The 22,804-nt window shown below is 43.0% G+C and overlaps 1 protein-coding gene across 3 annotated transcripts in view; it reads left to right on the top strand.

Annotated features, from left to right (window-relative positions):
- Nucleotides 1-32: 32 nt before the first annotated feature.
- GPR176 (G protein-coupled receptor 176) overlaps nucleotides 33-22,804 on the top strand; it is a 130,416-nt gene continuing 107,644 nt past the window's right edge. The window contains exons 1-2 of one of the 3 annotated variants that reach the window (XM_038580022.1): nucleotides 799-1,018; nucleotides 19,278-19,344. In XM_038580022.1, coding sequence (XP_038435950.1) covers nucleotides 847-1,018; nucleotides 19,278-19,344 — 239 coding nt within the window. In that variant the 5' untranslated portion in view covers nucleotides 799-846. Of the gene's footprint in view, nucleotides 1,019-19,277; nucleotides 19,345-22,804 lie in introns of all 3 variants that reach the window. The other 2 variants (XM_038580021.1, XM_038580023.1) reach the window with 2 other exon arrangements.

The raw sequence follows: 22,804 nt of genomic DNA, 5'->3' as shown, positions 1-22,804 counted from the left end.
CCCCCTCCGCGGGCAGCGCGCCCTCCCCTGCCCCTGGAGCGCGCTGGGAGTCCGCCGGTGCGCAGACCGTGCCCTGCCCCTCCGGGGGCGTCCTCCCCTGTCCCCGCGCGGCCGCCAGCGTCGCTCCCGCCGGCCAAGGCGGGAGCAGGGCCAGGAAAGCGGGCGCTTGGCCGTGCAGAGGCGAGGGGGCTCCAGAACGGGGTCCCTGCCGCTGACCCCGGGGCGGGAGGTCGGAGCCCGGGACGAGGGGCTGGGCGGGAGTAGACGGCGGCGGCGTCCTGGGGGACGGCCGGGCGCAGAGGGCGAGGCTGTTCCGACCAGGTGTGGGTGCCGTCGGGGACGCCGGGGTCCCCTCGGAGCCCCGGTCGCTTGGCTCGCGCATTTCACCGGCTTCGCAGCGCCCTCCAGCCCCTCGAAGCAAGCACGGGATTGGCCAGCGGCCTCGGCCAGATGTCCCCCTCCTTCTGAGGCGAGGGGTGGCAGGAGGAGAGGCTGAGGGCGGCGGGAGCGGGGCGCGCCCTCCGCGACTGTCCGGTGCCTCCGGCGTTTCCATCGCTGCGGAGTGGGCTTGGCGGCGCTGACTAGCCGGGAGGAGGGTCGGGCGCGGCGCGGCGGCTCAGCCCGTGCAGCCTCCATGGGGCTGCTGACGGGGACCCGGGTGGGAGCCGGCCCGGGGCGCAGCCTCGCGCCCCTCGCTCCTCGCCGGCTGGGCGCGGGGGCAGGCGATGTGGAGACGTGAGGGGACCCGCGGTGCCCCGGCTTCTCCCGGACTCCAGCCGGCGCGGGAGCGACCCAGGCGGGCTCGGCGGTGGGCGGGCGACGAGGAGCCGGAACCCCTGCCTCGCCATGGGGCACAACGGCAGCTGGGTCTCCCGGATCGCCAGCGAGCCGCGCAACGCGTCGGGCGCCGAGGCTGCGGGCGCCAACCGCAGCGCGCTCGGGGAGTCCGGCGAGGCGCAGCTGTACCGCCAGTTCACCACCGCCGTGCAGGTCGTCATCTTCGTAGGCTCGCTGCTCGGTAAGCCGCCCGAGGGGGCGCCTCCCGGCCGCGCTTCCCCGGGCGCTCCGGCCCGGAGGGCGCTTGGGCTCGGGGCCCGGGGCCGCCGTGGGTTTCGGTGGCGTCGCCCGGCAGGCTGGCAGTAGCGGGGCTTAAGAATGCCGAGGTAACTGCAGGGAAGTTCAGCGGGGAAGGTCCACTCCAGCGCCTAGGCTGGCAGCAGGAGAGTTCTGGCGGCGGTTCGTCCGGCCCGAGGACCGCGCCTGGTCCCGGAGGAGGTCCGCGGCTGCGGCGGCCCCGCGGAGCGCTTCGGGATGGGGTCGTGCCTCGCCCCCCCCCGCCCCCCGTTCCACGCCCCTGGAGCGCCGGGGCGGAGCGCTGGCCCCGCTCCTGTTGACACAGCGAGGACCAGAGTCCGTTTTGTTGCTGATGGCTGTTGTGTTCTGCCCTCCCATCTAGTCCGTATATACACAGTTATTTTCAAAGAGCCTTATTTTGCGCGTATTTTATGGCCGGCTTCTTCGGATCACCAACCTGCTTGCTGGTAAACCATCCTGTGGAGTTAAACTCTCTGTTGCCATCTGATATTTTTAGAAAGCCCCAACAAAACAATAATCTACAGCCTATTTCTCTACCTGTGTTTTGTTCGAAGTACAAAAATATACAGACTTAGGTATACTTGTTCAAAGAACTGAAATGAGCGTTTAGTAAAAATCCACTAGCCTGAAAATTACCTGTGCTTCTGGTAGGTACCCTTTAAATGATAAATGATAACAATACTCATTTCTGTTGAGGTTAGTTGAACACGTTACATATTACTTGTAAATACGTGACTTCCCTTCAAATGTAAATTTTCTGATGTGGCGTTTAAGTAAATGTAAAAAGATGGGATTATGTGTGATGTTGTGGTCAAGAGCAGTCTTAAAAGGGACACCTGGGTGGCTCAGTTGGTTAAGCGTCTGCCTTCAGCTCAGGTCTTGGTCCCAGGAGCTGGTCTCAGGCTCCTCTCTGAGGGGGAAGTGGGCTCCTCTGCCCCTTCCCCTGGTAGTGGTCTTTTCTCAAAAAAAAGAGCAGTCTTAAAATTTCAAAGTAGGAATAGATTCTTTTACAGATACATGTGAATTTCCACGGAAATCAAGGTAAATGACATCAAAAAGACTGGAAAGGGGCTGTTATGAAACTTGTTACCTCTAGGCTCCCCACTTCATAAATTGCCTGTCCCCCTCATCTGTGCTTGTCATCATTGGAGGCATTAAGGAGATTTTTATCAGTGAACTTGTTCTTATTTAAAGAAAATGGGCATTGTGGACAATAGCCAACAAATGATTTTTCCTCACCAGTGGTCTATATTATGACATTGATGACCTACATAGAGGTCCATCTTGTCTGTGGCCTGATCCCTCGAGGTGTGATTATTGAAGTATTCCTCTCAAAGGAAATGGGGGGAACTGTTACTGAATTGATCTGACAGATGATATATATATATATATAAACACTATTTTTGCTCATGTTTTGTTTTTTTTTTTTAAGATTTTATTTATTTGAGAGAGAGAGAGCAGGTGCAGGAGGGAGAGGGAGAAGAGGCTCCCTGCTGAGCCATGGGGCTTGATCCCAGGACCCTGGGATCCTGACTTGAGCCCAAGGCAGATGCTTAATCTAAGCCTGAGTCACCTAGGCATCCCTGCTCATGATTGTGTAAAGTCTTTCCACAAAACCACACTCGGCACCAACAATGTTTCTGGAACTTGTTTGACAGAGAAATACATTTGTGTTTTTGAAAGTAGTTGAGGTTAACCAGATAATAGCTGGCTAATTCTTGGAGTTCCTTGGTTAAATGTTTGATAGAAACAGTGCTAATGCTAGTTTGTGCTTATGAGTCATAATTATACAGGATGATTTTTAGTTAAAAATGGCTAATTATAGGGATTCCTGGGTGGCTCATCAGGTTTAGCACCTGCCTTCGGCCCAAGGCATGATCCTGGGGTCCTGGAATCGAGTCCCGCATCGGGCTCCATGCATGGAGCCTGTTTCTCCCTCTGCCTGTGTCTCTACCTCTTTCTCTCTGTGTGTCTCTCATGAATAAAAAAAAAAAAAAAAAAAGGCTAATTATAGCCATTAATAATGTAGTATCAACAACCTTATTTTACCTGCTTTTTGGTATACCTGGAAACCTAAGTAGACTAAATCAAGAATATGATGTCTTGGATTGATCTAAGAAATTTTAAATAGTGAGGTTAATAGTTATCAGCCTGTTCTGATAACTCTTCTAATGTATTGACTCAAATTCTCTCTCCTGTTGTCTTTGATTTCCATGTAATGTATGCATTCCCCTCATTCTTTTATAATGTAGTATGTTAGGTGTAGGAAATCAATTTGACTTCCATCTGAATGAAATACTTCTGCTAACACTATGCTTTTCCTTACTAGTCCTTAATTAATGTACGGTTTTCCACTTTTTTAAAAAATATTTTATTTCTTTATTTGTCAGAGAGAGAAAGCACAAGCAGGAGGAGCTGCAAGCAGAGGGAGAAGCAGGCTCCCTGCTGAGCAAAAGCCCGATGCTGGACTCTGTCCCAGGACCCTGAATCATGACCTGAGCCACACAGGCATCCTTACCCTTCTACTTTTTAATTCCTTCTGGAAATTAAATTCTACCGTAAAAGCTTAAAATAGTAGATTTATTTATTTATTTATTTATTTATTTATTTATTTATTTATTTATTTATTTATTTATTTTTTATTTATTTATGATAGTCATACAGAGAGAGAGAGAGAGAGAGAGGTAGAGACACAGGCAGAGGGAGAAGCAGGCTCCATGTACCGGGAGCCCGACGTGGGATTCGATCCCAGTTCTCCAGGATCGCACCCTGGGCCAAAGGCAGGCGCTAAACCGCTGCACCACCCAGGGATCCCAAATAGTAGCTTTATTGAGATAAAAATCCTGTACTACCCAATTCGTCCAATTATAGTATATAATTCAGTGATTTTAAGTATATTCACAGAGCTAAGCAATGATTACCACTATCAAACTCTAGAACTTTTTTTATCACCCCAAAAGAAACCATGTACCCGTTAGTAGTTGTTTCCCATTTCCCTCCAATACCCTGACAAATAAACTGGAAACAGACTTTCTCAGAGGCATAAAGATGAATGAGCCCTAGGCAACTACTAATAATATATTTACTTTCTGTGTCAGTGGATTTATCCTGGACGTTTCATATGTATGGAATCATACAATATGTGGTTCTTTGTAATTGTCTTGTTTTACTTAGTATAATGTTTCAAAGTTCATCTGTGTTGTGGAATATTTTTTATGCCTTTTCTATTAATAATATTCTATTTTACGGGTGTATCACCTTTATTCATCAGTTGATGGACACAAGTTGTTTTCACTTTTTGGGTGTAATGAGTAATGCTACTCTGAACATTTGTATAATTTTTGTGTGGACATAATGCTTTTAATTTCTTGGGGGTATATAGCAAGAGTGAAATTTCTGGATCATTTAGTAATTCTTAAGTTTATTCTTTAAGGAATTGCCAGACTACTTTCCAAAAAGGGTGCATCATTTTACATTCCCACCAGCAATGTACGAAGGTTCTAATTTCTCCGCATCTTTGCCAACATTTGTTCCTTATTTTTTTGATTATAGTCATGCTATAGTGGGCATTAAGTGGTATTTCATTATGGTTTTGATTTGCATTTTTTAAAGATTTTATTTATTTGAGAGAGAGGGAGAAGCAGGCTCCATGCTAAGCAAAGAACCTGATGTGGAGCTTGATCCCAGGATCCTGGGATCATGACCTGAGCTGAAGGCAGATGCTTAACCGACTGAGCCACCCAAGTACTCCAAGTTGTAAGCATTCTTTATGTATTCTGGCACTAGATTCTTTTCCTTTTTTTTTTTTTTTTTAAATTTTATTTATTTATTCATGAGAGACACAGAGAGAGAGTCAGAGACAGGCAGAGGGAAAAGCAGACTCCATGCAGGGAGCCTGATGTGGGACTCGATCCTGGGACCATGGGATCACGCCCTGAGCCAAAGGCTGACCACTGAGCAACCTGGGTGTCCCACATTAATTTTGTTTTTAACAGGAATTGCTGTCATCTAAAAAAACCCTAAGGCCAGAAATATTTATGACAATTTCACCTTTACAAATGACCCAACAGCAATGAGCCCATTGGGGCAAGAAGACAAATTTAAATTTCAATCCATTGTTTTGTTTTTCTTTAATTTTTAAATTTCTTTTAATCCGTTTTTTTTTTTTTTTTTTTTTTTTTTTTTTTAGTAATCCCTATACCTACCATGGGGCATAAACTCCTGACCTCAAGATGTAGAATCATATGCTCTCCTGACTGAGCCAGCCAGGTGCCCCTGTTTTATTTTTGCTTTACCTGGTCCTATTTTACTCTGGGCCTTAGTGTTTGGTCTTGTGCTATTGAAATACAGAATTCCTTTGCTTACAATTAGAAATGTAACTTTTGCAAGGACCCCCTTCCCAATCAGAGCAGTATTTACATGGTATTAAAATCTTGTATATGTTGATAGTTAAGGTTAGAGTAGTAGAACTTCTTGATGCTGGGATACAAAGCAACTAATTTATTGTATGGAATTTTCATTTTTAGTTCCTTTTTTTTTTTTAAGGTTCCCAGTGTTCATTTTTAGTTCCTTTTTTTTTTTTTTTAAGGTTCCCAGTGTTTGGCTCCAAATATCCATGGTTCAGCTAGAAATACTCTGTTTATTGGGTGAGATTTTGTAGAGTGGGAGCAAATTTGTCTCAAAACAGGAACAAGTTGACATGGCTCTGTTTTTCCTCTGGGATGCCCAGAGTCTGAGAAAGTATCTCTTCTATTGAGTTTGCCCAAGAGTTTCTCTAGTAGTCATTTTTCTGAAAAAGCCATTTAGATTGGACAGTGACTGGAAGTTGTTGTGAAAATGGTTTTATTGTCAACAAACTTCCACACTGGCTGGATGAAAAAAAATTCTTTTTTTAAAGATTTTAAAAGATTCTTTTTTTTTTTTAAAAGAAATAGGAAATGTAGGTTTGTTTGTTTATTTATTTATTTATTTATTTATTTATTTATTTATTTATGATAGTCACACAGAGAGAGAGAGAAGCAGAGACACAGGCAGAGGGAGAAGCAGGCTCCATGCACTGGGAGCCCGACGTGGGATTCGATCCCGGGTCTCCAGGATCGCGCCCTGGGCCAAAGGCAGGCGCTAAACCGCTGTGCCACCCAGGGATCCCAAGATTCTTTTTTTTTTTTTTAAAGATTTTATTTTATTTGTGTTTATTTATTCATGAGAGAGACACACACACATACACAGAGAGAGAGGCAGAGACAGAGACACAGGCAGAGGGAGAAGCAGGCTCCACACAGGGAGCGCTCTGGGCTGAAAGCGGTGCTGAACTCCTGAGCCACCTGGGCTGCCTGAGTTTTTATGTTCTTATATTCATTCCATCTCTTTTCAGATACCTCGTGTTTTCTCATTGTTCTTTGGGTACCTAGTGACCTTATTCTGAGTTGCTTACTTGAATTCTCTCTTCCAAATTTAACAGTATCTGTATTCCATTCCCTCATGGTGGAAAGCTAAATAAGTGAATAATTTTAGATGTAGACATTAATGGATGTAAATGTATGAATATATTGACCTTTAAGGTAACTTTTTTTTTTTTTAGATTTTATTTATTTATTTGAGAGATACAGATAGTGAGAGAGAACATGAAAGGGGAGGAGAGGGAGAAGCAGGCTCCCGGTGAAGCAGGAAGCCCAATGTCAGGATCCATCGCAGGACCCTGGGATCATGACCCAGATTGAAGGCAGACACTTAACCAACTGAGCCACCCAAGCGCTCCTCTCCTCTCCCTTTTTTTTTTTTTTTTTAAAGCAGTTCACTGTTAAGCAAAAAGAGTGACTAAATTGAGCATTTCATGTACTTGACAGATGATGATGAGAAATGGGGGCGGGGAATGGGTCTTTTAGGAAGCTCCAGTCACATCATATAGGCAAGCTTATTGCACATAATGCATTTAGAAAAGTTGAGGGTTGTAAGCACATCTGACACATAATGAGTAGTTTCAGTTGGTACCAGTGTCTCGTTTTTTTTTTTTTTCTTTATGTTAATTTTATTTTATTTTTTTATTTTTTTTTTTAAAGATTTTATTTATTCATGAGAGACACAGAGAGAGAGGGAGAGAGAGAGAGGGAGAGAGGCAGAGACACAGGCAGAGACACAGGCAGAGGGAGAAGCAGGCTCCATGCAGGGAACCTGATGTGGGACTGGATCCTGGGTCTCCAGGATCAGGCCCTGGGCTGAAGGTGGCGCTAAACCACTGAACCACCCAGGCTGCCCTCTTTATGGTTTAAAATCCCACTTTTATTTTTTTCATGATTTTAAATATTCTGTTTTAGATTGTTACCTTGAGATGTTTATTGTGACTGCTGAGTCTCTCGTGGTGGATCATTTCCTTGTGCCTTTCTAAGCTTTTTTATTTTTTATTTTTTATTTTATTTTTTCATTTCTAAGCTTTTTTTTTTTTAATAATTTTATTTTAAATTGAGTAGTAATGATAGGCATGCAGTGTGAGAGAGAGAGAGGCAGAGACACAGGCAGAGGGAGAAGCAGGCTCCATGCACCGGGAGCCCGAGTGGGATTTGATCCCGGGTCTCCAGGATCGCGCCCTGGGCCAAAGGCAGGCGCCAAACCGCTGCGCCACCCAGGGATCCCCATTTCTAAGCTTTTGATTGGGAGTCCATCTCTTTTCTGAAGCATTCTGTAAGATCTTGGCTGTAGAAGTGGCCTCCAGATCAATTTCAAATTTGCTTTAAAATTTTTTTAAGATTTTATTTATTTGAAAGAGGGAGGGACAGTGAGCAAGAGAGAGAGAAGTAGCAGGAGGGAGGGGCAGAGGGAGAAGCAGACTCCTCACTGAGCGGGGAGCCTGATAACATGGGGCTCTGTTCCAGGACTCCAGGATCATGACCCAAGCTGAAGGCAGACTCTTAACCAACTAAGCCACCCAGGCACCCCCTCATATTTGCTTTTGCCAGATGTCATAGGGTCATCACTAGCCCAAGACCTCAACCACAGGAAAAGACATTTCCTTGTCATCTCTCTGAGGTAGAGGATACTTTTTTGCCTTCTTTTTCATTGAGGTGGCCACACTTTGAGGATTCTGGCTTTAGCAGTGGTTTCCAGTCCAGCTATCCACTTCAGGTGGGTTCAAGGGCAGTTCATTGCCTGTGTGGGTGTTGGAACTCAGAGTTAGGTGTGAGGGCCCATTTCCTTGTCTAAAAATCATTCCTTGGTACAGGCACTCCAGTCTCCATTTCAGGCACCTGGGAATTTCCTTTGATTTTTTTAGTTGTGCATTTAGAGACGTCTTCTGTTTTATCCAACACTTCTAGGTATTTGTAGCAGTCTTCTGATTTCTGCCATGTCGCCAGAATCCGAAGTTCAAGATTAAGCAGAAAAAAGTAGAAGTAGAAGTTGCAGTGATTACTAGATAGGATTCTAGGAGATAGATAACCAAAAGTTAATGGGGTGATAGCCTCTGGTTAGAGGAAGAATATCTTAGAAAATTAAGGAAAATAAGTTAGTAAGCGGAATGTGGGAAGGGAGCTCAAGAAAGTTTAGGAAGTCTGTCCAAAAAATGTTAAGAATCTATCTGTCTATCTATCTATCTATCTATCTATCTATCTATCTATCTATCTATCTAATCTATCTATCTAAAAGATTTTATTTAGTCATGAGAGACACAGAATGAGAGAGAGAGGCAGAGACACAGGCAGAGGGAGAAGCAGGCTCCCCTCAGAAGGCCTTATGTGGGACTCTGATCCGGGGATCCAGGATCATGTCTTGAGCCAAAAGCAGACGCTGAACGGCTGAGCCACCGAGGCATCCCAGCACGTTAACACTTTAAATAAATTTCTAATAATGCTGTATTAAAAGTTTTGGAATTCAGCTTTTTTAAAAAAATTATTTTTGATGAAAGTTTCCTCCTAAGGGGCAAGATTATAAAGTTAGAGACAGAGCATGAAACCCATACAATCTCTCTGGCTGCCTGACTCTTCTTTTGAGGATTTTTGAAAATACAGAAAAAATATTAAAAAATTATCATAAACTCACAATTCAGAGATAACAGATATTAACATTTTGTCATATTTGCATAAAAATAAAATGTTCAAATACATTTGATTCTCCTTATTCCATTCTCCCCCATATCTTCCAGAGCTGATAGCTACACTGAATTGGGTTTCCAGTTTAAACTTCCTCTGTCCTGTTGGTGCTTGCTGCCTGTTGCTGGCCTGTTGATCATGAAGTTTTTGCCAGCGATGTTTAGTCAATGCCTATTGCATGGACACATAACTCTGTATGTAGTATTGATTTACAAATAATGGTCACTTTGTCTCGGAGGACTTCAAGTAGGCAATTTAGGGAACTCATAGGGGGTCTCTTTTTTTTTTTTTTTTTTTTTTTTTGGTGATCAGCGTCCAGTTTTGGACGTTAGTATTTTATTTTTTTAAGATTTTTATTTTTTTTTAATTTATTTTTTATTGGTGTTCAATTTACTAACATACAGAATAACCCCCAGTGCCCGTCACCCATTCACCCCCACCCCCCGCCCTCCTCCCCTTCTACCACCCCTAGTTCGTATCCCAGAGTTAGCAGTCTTTACGTTCTGTCTCCATAGGGGGTCTCTAACAAGGAAAGGCAAGGAAGGTTTTGCTAATGGAAAATAGGTGCTTCCTGTGTCACAAAGGTACCTTGACTTACCTGCCAGTGTGGTAATTACCAGTCAAGAATATTCCTCTTCGGATGCCTGGGTGGCTCAGCAGTTGAGCATCTAGACGCCTTTGGCTCAGGGTGTGATCTTGGAGTCCCAGGATCGAGTCCCACATCAGGATCCCTATAGGGATTTCTCTGTCTCTCATGAATAAATAAAATCTTAAAAACAAAAAAAAAGAATATTCCTCTTGCCTTACATTTACATTGGGTTGGGATGCCAGGGTGGCTCAGTGGTTGAGTGCCTGCCTTCTGCACAGGGCATGAATCTGGAGTCCCAGGATTGAGTCCCACATCGGGCTCCCTGAGTGGAGCCTGCTTCTCTCTCTCTGCCTATGTCTTTGCCTCTCTCTCTCTCTCTCTCTCTGTGTCTCTCATGAATAAATAAATAAAATTTTAAAAAAGTACATTTACATTGGGTTTTGTAGTGTATAACATACCGCATTGTAGCATTCAATCATAAGAACCTTATGAAATGATGTAGGGACATTTTCTGTTTTTGTATTTTTTTCTTTTTTCTCTCAACATATTCTCCTAAAGCATTACCCTCCCTCTGTAAGACCTATACACCACAGGTTAGCCTCCCTTCATCATGTATTCATCATGAATTTTAGTTGCAAGCAACAGAGCCTGTTGTCAAAAGAAGACAGCTACAGAAGCATTCAGTAAAGGAAAACATTTTACTCGCAAAGTTGGATTGCAAGGAAGTTCAGGTTTTAGAAGGACTGGTTTGCCAGTTGAATTGTACAACAGATATTTAAAAGAAGGCAACCACAATATTACCATATTTACAGTACCATGTTCATTTTGGGGAAAAAAGCAGTTGTCTCACATGAGTGTTCCAACCTCAAAGATTGTGTCATGCTTTCAGATATCAGCATTGCAAAAGCCAATAAAGTTGCAAATCAATAAAGTTTTTTTTTCTTTTTTTTAAATTTTTATTTATTTATGATAGTCACATACAGAGACAGAGAGAGAGAGAGGCAGAGACATAGGCAGAGGGAGAAGCAGGCTCCATGCACCGGGAGCCCGACGTGGGATTTGATCCCGGGTCTCCAGGATCGTGCCCTGGGCCAAAGGCAGGTGCCAAACTGCTGCGCCACCCAGGGATCCCTTGTTTTTTTTTTTTTTTAAAGGATTTTATTTATTTACTCATGAGAGAGACACACAAAGAGAGAGGCAGAGACACAGGCAGAGGGAGAAGCAGGCTCCACGCAGGGAGCACGACGTGGGACCCGATCCTGGGTGGGACCGGATCCTGGGTCTCCAGGATCATGCCCTGGACTGAAGGTGGTGCTAAACCACTGAGCCACCTGGGCTGCAAATCAATAAAGTTTTTATTAGGAGTCAGTAACTTATAAGAAAGGCTCAAGATTTCATTTATTTTGTGGACCAGAGCTAGACAGTGGATCCTGAATCTTTCAATTTTTTTTTTTAAGATTTTATTTATTTATTTGACAGAAAGAAAGCACAGGCAGAGGGAGCAGCAGGCAGAAGGAGAAGCAGGCAGAAGGAGAGGGAGAAGCAGGTTTCCTGCAGAGCAAGGAGCCCCATGCATGGCTTGATCTCAGGACCCTGACCTGAGCCCAAGGCAGATGCTTAACTGGCTGAGCCATCTAGTGCGGTGCCCTGAGTCATTTAATGTTTTTATTAGAGGAGAGGGAACAGGGCTCAGGGAGCAAATATTTGCTTTCTCATGGTGGGACACCATGAGCACTTTTTTGCATAATGCGGCAGGTAAGGTGTTTTACTTTATACCAAACTAGCCAGTTTATGAAGAAGGAAATTTATTATTACAGGGTATTAGGTTACTTTCAGAATTTATGGCAGAGTCTGGGAACCAGGGACACTCAAGAAATGTGCACTGTCATACCCCTGGTTCTAGCAGAAATCATGAAGCTATTGTCATACACTACTAGACTCTAGACTGATAGACTATTAGACTCTAGAACCCTAGGGCACAACTGGCCCAGATCTAGCACCAAAGCATCTGTCTTTTTTCTTTTTTTTTTTTTTTAATTTATAAGAACCTGATGACTGCACCCAGCCACCACCTCACATAAATCATTTCTGCTTTTCTTGGGAACATCTTCTGGACAGAATATAGATCATAAGCCTGCACCACAACTGCAAGGCTGTCTGAAAAGTAGTATTTTTAGCTTTTCCAGGCTTTATAGCAGAGGGTAGCAGGTGGTTGAAAGATTATGGAATGAATATTTAGTGAATCAAACTAGTATCTGCTGCTTTATACTTCATGTGGTTCCATATGTGACTGTCCCTCATAGTGCTTGTTGGAGCCCCACTTCTGCTCTGGGAGAGAGGAGTGGACCCATGACCCAGGCTTTGCTGGTCCCAGGATTCTATTTCCTTGTCCTCAGTGATTGGTTCAAGGATGGTTGTGGGATCCAAGCTTGGTCAAAGTACTTGACATAGAGATGCTGGTAGAAAAACCTTTTTTCAAAGGAGCTGCTAAGCAGGGATAAAGGAAGCCAGGAGCTGTCTGTTTAGGAGAGAGTGAGGGCAGAGACAAGCAGGGGTGAAGGTGAAAGGAGAGGGGAAGAGGAAGAGAGAGAAACCATCCTGATATTGTATGAGTCGCTGGAAGTGCTGAAGCTGTATTTTACAATTACAATGAAAAAAGCCGAAGTGTCTCTTTTTGCTTAAACTTGTATGACTTAGGTTCCTGTCACAGCAAAAATACCCTGATTGATATATATAGTATTTTTCTCACCAAGCATATCCATCATTTGGGCTAACAAAACAAAATCAGAGGGATAGTGACTTACTCATTAGCACCCTCATAGCCAGGCAGGACCGGATGTAATAGAAGTTTGATGCCCAGACTGACTGAAACCCAGAGCCCGAGGACTTGAGCAGGAGCAGGACCATAAGTCTGGTAGTGCAAGAGGTCTGTAGCAGAAGGCTGTATTCAGGCCTAGGAATGGAAAGGAGGCTGAAACTCAGGGCTGTGCATGTGCAGAGACAGAAACCCAGAGATTTTATTGGACCAGGAAATATTGTGACAACTATCCCAAATCAGTATTTAACCTCCAGTTCTTTCTCTCTCTCTCTCTTTTAAGATTTTATTTATTCCTAAGAGACACACAGAAGTAGAGACAGAGGCAGAGGAAGAAGTAGGCTCCCTTTGGGAAGCCCAATGCGGGACTCAATCCCAGAACCCTGGGAGATGCTCAACCACTGAGCCACCCAGGTGCCCCTCTTTTTCTCTCGATGAAGCCTCTTTAAAAAAAAAAGTTACTTACATATAGTTATTGGTAATTAATTGATAAAAAGATTTAGTAGCAAGAAAAAAACCTAGCTGTAGGGCACTGAGTGGCTGAGTTGCTTAAGCATCTGCCTTCTGCTCGGATCATGATCCCAGGGTCCTGGGATCAAGCCCCACATTGGGCTCCTTGCTCAGTGGGGAGCCTGCTTCTCTCCCTCTCCCTCTGCCTACTCTTCCCCCTGCTTGTGCTCTCTCTGACAAAATCTTTTTTTTTTTTTTTTTTTTTTTTTAAGATTTTATTTATTCATGAGAGGCAGAGACACAGGCAGAGGGAGAAGCAGGCTCCATGCAAGGAGCCCGATGTGGGACTTGATCCTGGGATTCCAAGATTACGCCCTGGGCCAAAGGCAAGTGCTCAGCTGCTTAGCCACTGAGGCATCCCAATAAAATCTTTTTTAAAAAAAGAAAAAAAAAAAAACCCTAGCTGTGTTAGAAGAGGTAAATAAATGTTGGGACGCCTGGGTGGCTCAGTGATTGAGCATCTGACTCGGCTCAGGGTGTGATCCCAGAGTCCTGGGATTGAATCCTGCTTCGGGCTCCCTGCATGTAGCCTGCTTCTCCCTCTTCCTGTCTCTCTACCTCTTTCTCTGTGTATCTCTTGTGAATAAATAAATAAAATCTTAAAAAAAAAAAAAAAAGAGGTAAATGTCACCATAGTTAGATGTAGCTTCCCAAGAGATGATGAGTTAAAGTCTTTGGGTCATAAACTGGCTTCCACTGTCCTGAGTTGTTTAAAAGAGCTTCTGGGAAGTCCATGAGCAAGGCTGTGGGTGAGTCCTGAGAAACAGCCCTCACCAGTTACTTGCAGGATGTGGACAAAGTCCTAGACATCTGGCAGATACATGGTTGAGGAAATGAACTGCTCTGTTTTCTGCTTCAAACTCACCATGGCCATTAAACTCAGGACCGTTGAGGCAGAATTCTTCTGTGGGGGTGAAACGTATGTCCTCAGCTGACCAAGCCCAGGGTGTGGAGGGCAGAACGGGAGTTTTACTAGCATGAAGTCCAGGCATCCAAGTGCAAGGAAGGAGCTGGGCCAGACTCATGTGGGCATTATTGAGTTAAATAGATAATATAAAGGCAGAAGGCATGGAGTAAGTGGCAGAAGTTGGAGAAGGGCAAAGCCCACACAGCTTCTAAACCATCTTTCAGTTTCTTTAATGTGTCAATTTTAATACCACTGAAGACCGTTGTTTTTACTGTTTTCTGACCTGCAATGTTCTTCCCTAGGCATTTTCTGTGATTGGTTTGTGTTCATCCTTTAAACTGCAGCTCAGATGTCACCTCCTCCAGGACAGCTCCTTAGAGTAGATTCCTCTCCACTTTTATCATATCATCCTGTTTATTTTCTGTGGTAGTTAGAACCCCAGGAATTCTCTCATTTGTTTGATGTCTTATCCCTCTCCATTAAGGATGCAGAGTCATGAGGGTAGAGACTGTTTCATTCATTGCGGTGTTCCCCAGCATCTAGAACAGTGCCTGGTATGTCTTTGGTGCTCAGTAAGTATTGATTAGTGAATTGAATGAAATGCTTGGGAACAAATAACAGAACAAATAATTAAATAGCCACTGTCTTGATTTGCATGAAGCTCAGGAGCTTTCTGGAAAGGAATATGAATTTTGTCCACAGCCAGGACTCAGACACACATAATCATATCCAGTAGCCTGGAGGGTGCTCAGAAAAGCCAGATATTTGGAGGGACAGCAAATTTCTTGATAGGAAGTCTACAAGGACAGGTGGTATAGCCTGATTTAAGAGTGAGTCTATGAAGGCAGCATTTTGAACCAGGCAGCCCAGTGTGGTGGGAATGTCACTTTAGCTTTTAAAAGCTTTTAGATCCTTGACAGAGTCAAAATTATCGCTTGAAGCAGCTGGGGGCATGACCCTGCGTATGGGAAGAGTGGCTAAAAGGCAGTGTTGTCATCAAGGAGCTACAGGTGGCATTTGGCTGCTTCTACTGAGACAGATGGCTCCTGTATGTGTGAGATCAGAGTGGTACCCGTGAGTTTCTACCAACTGTTAAGAAAAATCTCTGTCCTCCGGTCTATCTGGGAAGCTCAGTTGGTGGGCATGGGAATGTTGAATAAGTCTGAAAACAACAAAGAGAATATTTTCACTCTAGCCAAGTGTTATGGGTTGAATTGTGTGCCTGTCCCCATAAAAGAAAAAAAAGAAGAAAGATGTAAAAGTCCTAACCTCTGGTACCTCAGAATTTAACTGTATTTAGAAATAAGGTTGTTATAGATGTAATTACTTAAGATGAGGTCGTACTGGGGTGGAGTGGATCCTTAATCCAATATGACTGGTGTCCTCCTGAGAAGGCCACATGAAGACAGAGACACAATATGTGCTGGAGAACACTATGTGATGAAGACAGAGATTGGGGTTACAGGGCTGCAAAGTCGAGGAGCGCTGCAGAGCCACTAGAAGTGGGGAAAAGGCAAGGAAGGCTCCCCTACAGGTGTCAGTGGGAGCACGCACGGTCCTGCCAAACACCTTTACTTCAGAATTCTAGCTTTCATAACTGCAAGACAATACATTTCTGTTGTTTTAAGCCATCCTGTTTGTGGTACTTTCTTATGACAGCCCTGGTAACCTACCACACTGAGGCAATGAGCAAATAGTAGGTTGAAAACCCTGATTTTTGCACAATTGTATGCAGTGAGTTTGACAAAAGACTCAGAGCATCTTATAACTGATATAATGTGAATCAGTCCGATACTGGCTGGTCATCACTTGTTCTCTCCACTTGTGTATACATAGTTTTCAGCACCTTTTAATTTTTATGTATTTATTTAAAGATTTCATTTATGTATTTTAGAGAGAGAGTACATATTGTACACATGCAGGGGAAGAGCAGAGCGAGAGAGAATCTGAAGCCGACTCCTCACAGTGCAGAGCCTGACATGGGCCTTGTTTTCACGACCCTGGGCTCAAACCAACAGTCAGATGCTCAAATGACTATGCCACCAAGGCAGCCCTCCACATCTTTGTAAAAATTTAATGTTTTATTTTGAGATAATTGTAGATTCGTGTGCAGTTTTAGAAAATAACACAGGCATGTTGCATACTCTTTTACCCAGTTTCCCTCCGCAGTACAGGTGAGGTATATGTGCATGGTGGGTATGGTATCATAACCAGGATGTTGACATAACCAAGACACATCCCTGCAAGGGTCATCTTGTTACTTTTTCATAACCACGTACACTTTCCTCCAACTCCTACCCTTTTCTTAACTCTTGGCAATCACTAATCTGATCTCTATTTCTATAATTTTATCATTTCAAGAGCTTTACAGAAATACAGAATAATATAGAATATAACTCTGGGGATTTTTTTTTTTTCCATCCAGTATACTTCCTTGGAGATTTCATCCACATTGTTGCCTATGTCCATGGTTTATTCCTTTTTGCTTTAATTATATTGGTATGACCTTGAATCAAAGCATGGGCAACTCCATGACTTCTGGTTATTCTTGCCACAAAACACTTTCAATTTAGTATATAAGATGCAGTCTGATGAAAGAGGCAAAGCTCCAAACTTGATGAAAAATGAAAAATTCTTCTCTCCCCGCAATCTGCAGTCTAGGCCTATTGCCTAGGAGAAGTTTGAAGTTGGGAAAGAGAGTCTGGTTGGCTTCCTTCACCATTTTGAGCTTCTGGCCAAGGTTACTTGGTCCTCCAGGATCGGTGCTGAGATGGGGCTTGGTGGTACAGGGATGGAGGGATAGAAAAGGCCTTAAAGACTAATCCTGGTGTAAGTGGCTCCATACTTTCTGGATTGTCACCTGTTCCTTGGTGGTGGTGATGCCCTCCCATAGTCTTGGTTAGTAGTGTACTATGTTCTTAGTCCCCTGAATGCTGATGGACCTCAGCTTCTCTATGTTGAGGGCTGTTTGCCGCTGCAGGTGACCTCTTGGACAAGCCTCAGCATGACCCCATGCCACCCCATCTCACTCCTTAGCCTATATCTGGTACAAGGAAGCACACACACACATATCCTTGGCTGTGATGAATTCTGGGAGTGCAGGCCGCCTCCTATAGCCTCTTTGAGTAGCTCATCAGCTCATTGCTAGCCCTTTAAGTTTCTCAGAGGAACTTTTCATGTTGCACTGTAAACCCCAATTGCAAAGATATACATCAAGCTGTCTGGATGGACTTGTTGAAACCCCCTTACTGACTAGGTGTGGGGGAGAAATGGGCACTCCCTCCTTTCTCTTCTGAGTAGGTAGGACTTGGTAACCACCCACAAATCTCTTTCTATTCCAGATGAGTAGAGGTTCAGATATTCTAAGCATTTAACCATAACTTTGAAAAATATGCATTTTGGGGTTGCCTGAGTGGCTCAGTCAGTTAAGTGTCTGCCATTGGCTCAGGTCATGATCCCAGGGTCCTGGGATCAAGCCTTGTGTTGGGCTCCCCGCTCATGTTCTCTCTCTCACTCTCTCAAATAAGTAAAACCTTTTTTTTTTAATTTTTAAAATTTTATTTATTTATGATAGGCACACAGTGAGAGAGAGAGAGAGAGGCAGAGACATAGGCAGAGGGAGAAGCAGGCTCCATGCACCGGGAGCCCGACGTGGGATTTGATCCCGGGTCTCCAGGATCGCGCCCTGGGCCAAAGGCAGGCGCTAAACCGCTGCGCCACCCAGGGATCCCCTCAAATAAGTAAAATCTTAAAAAAGAATATGCATCTTGATCTGACATCTTACTTTGGTATTTATTGTCTCTCGATGCCTTGGAGAAATTTTCTGATTCCAGTTGACTAAATAGTATGTTTATTTAGAAATACTTAAATAAAAAAGAAATACTTTTTTCCTACTTAAACTTTATGAAGCACTTTTTAAAAAAAAAAGATTTTATTTTTTAATTCATGAGAGACACACAGGGAGAGAATGGCAGAGACAAGACACGGGCAGAGGGAGAAGCAGGCTCCATGCAGGGAGCCAGATGTGGGGCTCCATCCCGGGTCTCCAGGATCAGATCCTGGGCTGAAGGTGGCGCTAAATTGCTGAGCCACCCAGGCTGCCAGTGTATGCTCATTTGCACCTTTAATTACAGCTACATTTTGGGACACCTGGGTAGCTCAGTGGTTGGGTGTCCGCCCAGGGCGTGATCCTGGAGTATAGAGATCGAGTCCCACATCAGGCTCCCTGCATGGAGCCTGCTTCTCCCTCTGCCTATGTCTCTGCCTCTCTCTCTCTCTCTCTCTCTCTCTCTGTCTCTCATGAATGGATAAATAAAATTTTTAAAAAAATTAACAGCTACATTTTGTTGGGGCTTCCTGTGCAGTTTCTTAGGACAAGAAACACTTCCAATGGCTGTTAAATAGAAGGGAAAGAATAACTCTTTGAAGTCTACCTAAGTGTGAATTTAATTTCCAGGAACACAGAGTTCAAGCAAGACTCAAGCAGAGACAAAATAATCAAATTTTGGTTTTCAGACCTTCTCATTGATTGATGAGAATAGCACCTTTTCTATTTGTCCTGTTGTTTCTGTGGCCTTCTCCCAAGGCTGCAAATCTTTATAGCAATGATTCTACAAATTACCAGAAGGCCTAAAATGAACCACACATAAAGGTCTTGATTAGAGACTAGAGAGAGTTAACTGCCTGTTTCTCTGTGGGCTGCTATTATTGTTAAGATTTCATGGGACTTAAGTAAAACAAAAAAGGAGTATATGGGACTTTTCTCTAAAGAGTACTATGTCATTTTTCTTGTTAGTAACAAGTCATGGGCTCTAGTTGGTAAGGATCACACCAGGTGCTTAGGAAGGGTAGATTCTAACCTGGCCCTGCTGTTGTGTGGTCGGTTTACTGTTGGCAAATCACTTTGCCTCTCTGTGATTATTGTGAGGCAGAGATTCTTTTTTTTTTTTTTTTTTTTTAAGAATTTATTTGTTAGCACAAGAGCAAGTGGAGGGAGGGAGAGGGACAAGCTGACTCTGCACTGAGTGCAGAGCTGCATGCCACGTTCAATCTCAGGACCACAAGATCATGACCTGAGCTGAAATCAAGAGTCAGATGCTTAACTGACTGAGCCACTTAGGCACCCCACCAGGCAGAGATTCTTAAACCAAGCTTGCATAAAATCACTTGTTAAAAATGCAGATTCCTGAGTTTTGCCATTAGAAATTTCCTTTTGGTGGGTTTGACATGGAGTCTTGGAGTCTATATTTTTAATGAACACTTTCTGTGATTTTGATGCAGGTGCTTCACACTTTCACATTGTTCAAAGGGATGGCCTGGCCGACTTCTTAGTCTGTGGAGATGACAGGTGGGCATCATGCACACTCCTAGGTTATAGCCCTGGGAGTCAAGCAATGAGGATAGATGTCAGGAGAATGGAAGGGAGAAGACTAGTTATTTAAGGTTAAGTGCTATGATCATTAGATTTATTTCTTCCACTCCTAGGGGAATAATAATAGCGTTGCCTTCAGACTTATTCTTGCAGAGAGTTGTTGGGATGGGGTGGAAGTAGGAATTTAATTTGAGGAGTATTAGTATCAGTTCTACCCATCGTTTTTTTTTTTTTTTTTCCTCTTTCCTTTTTTAAGATTTATTTGTTTGAGAGAGTGGCAAGTGAGTGATCAGAGGGCCAGTTAAAGGCCATTTGGCTTTGGGAAGAATTGTGACTACTTGAGCACACAAATCTCTTGTTAGAATACAAACAACAGGGGAGCAGGTAGACATCTATCAAAGTATGTTCCAAATCAATTTATTTTTTTTATTTTTATTTTTCCAAATCAATTTAGTGTGCTTATTAGGCCTTCTTATTGTTAATATTAGGCATCTTTAACTTTGACTATGGGATCTTCATGTACTATCTCAAGTTACAGAATACAAAAGCTAGCTTATTTTATTTTTATTTTTTAGAGATTTTGTTTATTTATTCATGAGAGACCCAGGGGCAGAGAGAGAGAGAGAGAGAGAGAGAGGCAGAGACCCAGGCAGAGGGAGAAGCAGGCTCCATGCAGGGAGCCCGACGTGGGACTTGATCCTGGGACTCCAGGATCACACCCTGGGCCGAAGGCAGGTGCTAAACCGCTGAGCCACCCAAGGATCCCCACAAAAGCTAGTTTAAATCTCTGTTGCCCCTTTTTAGTCTTTTCTAAAAAAATTTAAAATGTTTATTTATTTATTTATTTGCTCCTTTTTAATCTTAACATGAGTCTCGTGTTGAGGAGTTCAGCATATAGGTTGAACTGAACTCACATATTATCCTGTTGACCTCATGTTAATGTCAACATGTTGACTTGTTGAATTTAGCATCTACTAAAACTCCCAAGCTTTTTTTTTTTTTTTTTTTAAGATTTTATTTATTTATTTATGGGAGACACACAGAGAGAGGCAGAGACATAGGCAGAGTGAGAAGCAGATTCCCTGTGTGGAGTCTGATGTGGGACTCAATCCCAGGACCTGAATCATGCCCTGAGCCAAAGGCAGATGCTCAACCAAGGTGCCCCAACTCCCAAGCTTTTATTTTATGTACTGCTGTTATAACTCTTTTTCATCATCCTTTTTTGATTCAATTTAGGAGCCCAGATTAGTACTTTAATTTTATCATCATTTTAATTCATCTAAATTTAACTAAAATGTTTTAGTTCTTTGTATCAATCTATTAATTTTGGGAGGGGGAAGGATCCTGATTATGCCACATAACATTATTGCTTTCCATGGTATTAACTATGTATCGATTGTATTTCCATCTGAATCCTCAAAAACATATTAAATGGTACAGGGAGAGAAGATTGGAGATCTTGTTACTAGTGATCTAGTAGTTGAGGTTAATATAATTTACTAGTCAAAACCCATTTGGAATAATTGTTTGTTTATTTATTTAAAGATTTTATTTATTTATTCATGAGAGACCCAGAGAGAGAGAGAGAGGCAGAGACACAGGCAGAGGGAGAGGCAGGCTCCTTGCAGGGAGCCCGATGTGGGACTCGATCCTGGGACTCCAGGATCATGACCTGAGCTTAAGGCAGATGCTCAACCACTGAGCCACCCAAGCACCCTGGAATAATTGTTTAATTAAATTATTAGCTAGAACTCACACCCAGGTCATTGTTTCTTTATCTTGTTTCCAAAAACATTTGGAGACATCAGATATTTTACAGAAAGCCAGATATACTATGTCTACTACATCACTTAGGCTTACTGATATAAGAAAATAAGGAGAATCCGACACGATTTATTCTTAATGGATCCGTGCTGGCTCCTAGTGATTACCTCTGGCCTTCCTGTCAGTAATTAATTATAGTGTAGGTTAAGCAATGTAAGTTTTGCTGTATTTTTCTTCTTCCTCTTTTCTGTGTCTCCAGTCTTCTGGTTCCTTTTCTATTTTCCATAATTCCTAAAGTTCTCCAGAATTGGTCTGGAATAGTGCTTCTCACACTTCAATATGTAAGTGTATCTGCTGGGAGTTTTGTTACAATGCAGATTCTGATTTAGGAGGTCTGGGATGGGTCCTGAGATTCTGCATTTCTGACCAACTACTAGATGCTTTTGGTCTTCAGGGTATTCACATTGGAAAGGTAGGAACTAGAAGACTTGGTGTTCTAGATAGGAATTCTGGATTTTAGTGTTCCTCTAGAGCAGGAAGGAGATCTCTGGTGGAAGTCTTTTATGTCAACACTTAAAAACTCCTCAGCATCTGTATCCTGCAACAGTTATCTTCCTCATTCCTTTATCTTCAATGTCTCTTGCTCCCACTGGCTCCTTGGCCTCCTCCTTTTTGCATTTCTTGCCCTATTTTGCCTTTCTTCCTTCAGTTCACAGTCAGGCTTTGTGGGAGAATAGTCTTGAATTTCATTCTATTTTGTCTTCTGATTATTCCTATCAACAACTCTGATCATGCCACTTTGCTCTTTGGAACCCTTTGCTAGCTCCCTATTCCTTCTGGCTCGTTATAGTGACATTCTACCACCTGGCTCTTGTTTCCTTCTTTAGCTCACTCGTCTTAAACTCCAAGAATTCCAATCTACTTGTGATTCCCAGGGTACATTATTCTGTTTCCAGTCTCTTTGCCTTAGCTTTTATTATTCCATTGTCCATAAAAGCTCTTCCCTGCCTTATTACCTAATTTCTCTCATTCTCCAGATATTCCTTTCACTCTCTCTCTCGTTAGAAACTTAAGATAATATATCTATTTATGTTTATTACTTGTTTGATTTATGAATGATTGAAATTAGGGATATTGATAGTTTCCCCCTTTAGTCTGCAGCTATAACTGTAGAATTATTGGAGGGAGGTGTTATCTTGACCTGATGATGGTCAGTTGTACTGAAGAATTTTAAGGATACAAAATCACTTGGTTAAGTCACCATTAAATCTTATTTATTTGCTTTAAAGTAGGCTCCTTGCCCAGCATGGAGCCCAGTGTGTGGCCCTAACCCACAACCCTGATGAGATCAAGACCTGAGCTGATATCAAGACTTGGACACTTAACTGACTGAGCCACCCAGGCACTCCACCATAAATCTTATTTTTAAAAAAGGGAATACTTAATCATTACTCTGTAAATGAAAAGTGAAAAATACTTTTAATTAGCTTATTATTGTGTGAATTAGTCCAGCTGAACCTATACAATATTCATTGACATACTTCATGGGAATGAAGCAATAAAATAAAAATGATAAGTTTTATTTGATAAGAATCACTGATGTAGTCTGCAGAGACAGTGTGAACGGTAAGGTTTTCAGATGATAATTCAGAACTTTGACATCTTGCCCACC

Source organism: Canis lupus, chromosome 30, assembly GCF_011100685.1.
Source record: "Canis lupus familiaris isolate Mischka breed German Shepherd chromosome 30, alternate assembly UU_Cfam_GSD_1.0, whole genome shotgun sequence".
In the NCBI taxonomy this organism is placed as follows: Eukaryota; Metazoa; Chordata; class Mammalia; order Carnivora; family Canidae; genus Canis; species Canis lupus.
Note: the sequence above shows the minus strand (reverse complement) of the source record. Positions and strands in the feature narration are given on the sequence as shown.